This window comes from Triticum aestivum, chromosome 5B (assembly GCF_018294505.1).
Source record: "Triticum aestivum cultivar Chinese Spring chromosome 5B, IWGSC CS RefSeq v2.1, whole genome shotgun sequence".
Taxonomy (NCBI): Eukaryota; Viridiplantae; Streptophyta; class Magnoliopsida; order Poales; family Poaceae; genus Triticum; species Triticum aestivum.
Window position 1 is genome coordinate 37,222,572 of NC_057807.1, and position 4,002 is coordinate 37,226,573.

Genomic DNA, 4,002 nt, shown 5'->3' on the forward strand with positions numbered 1-4,002 from the left:
CTCCAATTTCATCTTCTTCTCCTCAATTCTTTTCATTTTTTATTCAAGTAATTGTTTTTCTTTTTCTACTAAATTTAACCTCTCGACAATAGGGTCGGTTGGAATTTCTGGTTCATATACCTCCTAGACAAAAACATCCATGTCACGTTGGTCGACATAATTGTCATAAACATTAAATGAAACAAATAGTTATAAAAGATAATATATAGCACGTCCAAATCATAGACAGAACAAGGGCCGACGGAGGCGGATACAAAAACCATTTATAATAACAAACAATAATAAAAGTAAAAAAATTATACAACTATCTATCTAAATCATACAAGTAAGAATTTGTTTTCTTTTAGAAAGAAGATAAGAACAAGCTCACCACGGTGGTGCCGGTGACGAGATCGGCGCGGGCGATCAATGTCGGTGAGGCCGGGGACGGGACATGACAGACCGCCAAACCTAGACAAATCTTGCGGAAAATGGAGTTTGGACAAGGAGCTTCGAGAGGAGAAAGCTTAAGTGTGGCTCGGGCATTTCATCGAACACCTCATGTGCATAGGAGGTAAGCTAGAGCACCACAAACCTCTCCCACGGCTGGCCAAAAAAACAGAGCAGTGGCTCTGTTCGCGGGCAGGGGCGGGGTTATATATAGGCCTCTCTTTAGTCCCGGTTTGTGGCTAAAACCGGGACTAAAGGACAACCTTTGGTCTCGATTCCAGCCATCAACCTGGACTAAAGGTGATGGGCCAGGAGCGAGGTCCATTGGTCCCGGTTCGTGTCTGGAACCGGGACCAAAGGGGTCAGACGAACCGGGACCAATGGCCCCTGAGGCGCGGCCGGCGTCCTGGCCTCACGAACCGGGACTGATGCACCCTTTGGTCCCGGTTCGTGAGTGAACCGGGATTAATGCCCTTATCCCGGCCTCAATCAAAGCCTTGTTTTCTACTAGTGTAGTAATGTACGCTCTCGCGGTGCAACAACATTTGAATTGTTGCTTTTAGAGCAAAACTTAGTCCTAAAAAGAATTGAATCTCTTCTCGACAAAGTAAAGAGAAACATGGTAAAGCAATAGAGAATGACTTAGCTTTGCTATCGTCATCTAGAAATTATATAAAAAAAGTCATGAAAAAAGTGATAAATAAAGCTCAAGATAGTAGTTTGAAAACTTGGGTTGTCGGAAAGCACATGATACCTCGTCGCTTTATGACTCGGTGGAGACATGTCATAAATCGCCATCATATTCTTTCTTTTCTTGACACACTTTCCAATAGATGACAATATATAGACATTTGGAGCCCCACCTACCATTTTCAACAAGGGTAGATAAGTTGACGAATCGACTCATAAATGACCTAATTGATGATCCGTTAACAATTAACATAACTCAAAGTTGAGGGTTGTGCCAGCTGATCCAAAACGATTGAGTCACAACTTTTAGCTAGCTAGCTAGCTAATCACAATGTTAAATAAGCCACCAATGGTTTGAGTGGCATGGCTGTTGGTAGCTAAAATGCTACACCTACACAAGTTATTAACGTAAAGTTACGTTCTTTCCTCCCTCAACCAATCATCCACCTCCGATTTTCACGGGGTGAGGCTGGACTTTTTGTTTCTTCCAACCAAATCAAACCAGATCACCTCTTACGTAAGTTACGTTACAATATTTACGTATATGTAGCAAAGCTCGCGCTGCTAGTGCACCAAGTACACGCGCGTCACATGTTATGCTGGTTGAAAATAACCGTGCAGCTTTTTCGGCCAATGTATGCATTTGTATGTGTGCAGGTGCAAAGAAGTTAAGAATCCGGGCCACTGCATGCATTGCCAAAGAGGGTAAACGCGCTCTGTGGCAACTTCGCCGTAGTTTCCTTGGATCGATGACAAGTCATCGTATGCGTGCGTAGGTGCAGCTCAGGCTCGGCACGCCTGTGCAGCTCCTCGCTGCGTCGCTCGGCTATTTAAGCTGCCCTTCGGCCGGACACCTCCAGGCTCCAACGCGATCCCCTCCCGCATCCCACCAGCAGCCAGCGAGGAAGCAGCTCCCACATCCGACCAGCGACGGTGAGTCCCCGGCCGGCCGGCCTTCTTCCCTTTCCTTTCCTCTCGAGATTGGTTGAGATGGACTGATTTCTTCTTTTGCGACAGAGAAGAGCCAACTAACCCCGCGCTGTTGTTCTTGTTGCTAGCTTGGATTGGATCCATGGACGCCCCGCAAAAGAAGGCTAGATCCATGGACAAGGACGGCAAGATGCCTCCGCTGCCTCTGACTGTGGGCAAGAAGAAGACGGCGTCTCCGTGCCCGGATACTGTCCGGCTGGTCAGCCAGTGGACACTCTCCACCGCCTGCTTCTTCCTCGTCGTCTTTGCAGTAACCCAGACTCTCGACCACTACCACGTCCCCGTTCCCTGCAGCCCGGTACGTAGCTAACTAACTACCCTGCCTGGATGCTGGGCATTCCCTTCCGATCGATCGCTCATGCGCCAATTTTGTTGTCCATCTGCAGTCCTCGCTCGTTCTGCGGTGCGTCGAGCTGACGGACGCGGGGGCCGTTGAGGCAGCCAACGCCGCCGCGGAAAGCGCCGGCTGGATCGGGATGCTGTGGTGCGGCACGGCACAGGCGGCCGCGGCGGCGCTGGCGCTGCATCTCCCATGCCGCTACCGCCGGGTCCGCCGCGCCCTCGCCTACCTCGCGCTCGCGCTCGCCATCGTCGGCCACAGCTTGTACGCCCGCGCCACCGTCCTCCTCTACGCCGCCGACCCAGGGTCCCTCTTCGCGGTGATCGGCTGGACCCTGATCATAGCCTTCTTGGCGGTGGTCGACCTCCTCTGCTTCCTGGTCCTCGTCATGGGACGTGAGGCGTAGATTGACGATATGTAGCTGCTGTCGCAGTGTCAATTTGCTAGATTGACGATACTACTCGTTACTAGTACTTACTACTCGAGTGCCCAGATGGGATATGTAATTACTTTGGATTGACCGTGGTCACTCTTTGGAGTACGTACTATGTGCTATGAAACATCTGTGGTTTTATATATGCATCAATGCATGGGCGTTCGTTGGGGAGTGACTTGACCTGAGCTGAACCTCCGTTGAGATCTTGTTGACGTACGTTGTGGCTCCGCTTTAGTTGGTCTGGAGAACGTGCACTTGCGGCTCCCAAAGGGTCCTAAACAAACGGAGCTCAGCCTGTCTTGCACATCGCCGTACCTCTGCAATCTGCATTCTCAGCAGAGTCTGTGCTTGTGACCGTACGTGCTGCATGTTGGTGTGGATTGCTCATGGGTGTTGTGCTGCAGAGTGTCGTAGGTGCTCCACCTGCACATCATTGTAGGTGCCTACGTTTCTCCTGAGAATGCAGAGGTACCACCCGAACCACACGAACGGGCAACGTGGCATAATCTCTCGCGTCGTCCATTTCTCAGCTCCCCCATTCCTCTCCCCTGACCAGACCTCCAGCGACCTGCGGCATGCGGCGACAACGGATTTGACCAGATGCCCTAAACCCAGGCATGGGTGGTGCCCGGGCAACACCAGGAGGACACCGCCTTGAACCGGCGGGGGGCATGGGCTGCACCGGAAGGTGCAGCGATGGAGCCGCCTCGTCGCTGAGAGGAGCTACGCCGAGGGACTTTGACACATTGTTGCAACTTGATGATCACATCATTATATAGCCGACACAGGCTGCCACAATGCACCAAAGGACGGTGGAGCAAGCCCTACACTTTGGCGCATTGTTGTTTGAAGCTCAACGAGGGGCCCCTCTGGGATAATAGCATGCGTCGATCAAGAAGTTCAATCTCGAGGAGGGAAAACTTGAGACGAAGGCTGAGGAGTTTGTTGAAATTGGGATCGATGACTTTTAAAAACCTATTGAGATTATCCGGTGCTCTTTTTGATATTTAAATGTATGGTTGAATTTCTATCGCCCAATGGTTCATGCTGAGGCTGCATGGCAGACATTTGATTTTTTTAGAAGGGACGGATAGTTGGTGCATAGGGTTGGATGGTC

General features: G+C 50.5%; 1 protein-coding gene across 1 annotated transcript; it reads left to right on the plus strand.

The window, feature by feature from the left end:
- Nucleotides 1–1,857: 1,857 nt before the first annotated feature.
- On the plus strand, nt 1,858–3,035 carry LOC123115547 (uncharacterized). Its single transcript, XM_044536678.1, has 3 exons — nt 1,858–2,052; nt 2,137–2,407; nt 2,496–3,035. The coding sequence occupies exons 2-3, from the start codon at nt 2,192–2,194 to the stop codon at nt 2,853–2,855; spliced, it is 576 nt and encodes a 191-aa protein (XP_044392613.1). The 5' UTR covers nt 1,858–2,052; nt 2,137–2,191; the 3' UTR covers nt 2,856–3,035.
- Nucleotides 3,036–4,002: the final 967 nt, after the last annotated feature.

What these genes read in the sequence shown, in the direction of transcription:
- LOC123115547 (XM_044536678.1), top strand. Translation starts at nt 2,192, where the DNA reads ATGGACGCCCCGCAAAAGAAGGCTAGATCCATGGACAAGGACGGCAAG. An exon ending in TCCCCGTTCCCTGCAGCCCG is followed by an intron (nt 2,408 to 2,495) that starts GTACGTAGCTAA and finishes GTCCATCTGCAG; the next exon opens with TCCTCGCTCGTTCTGCGGTG.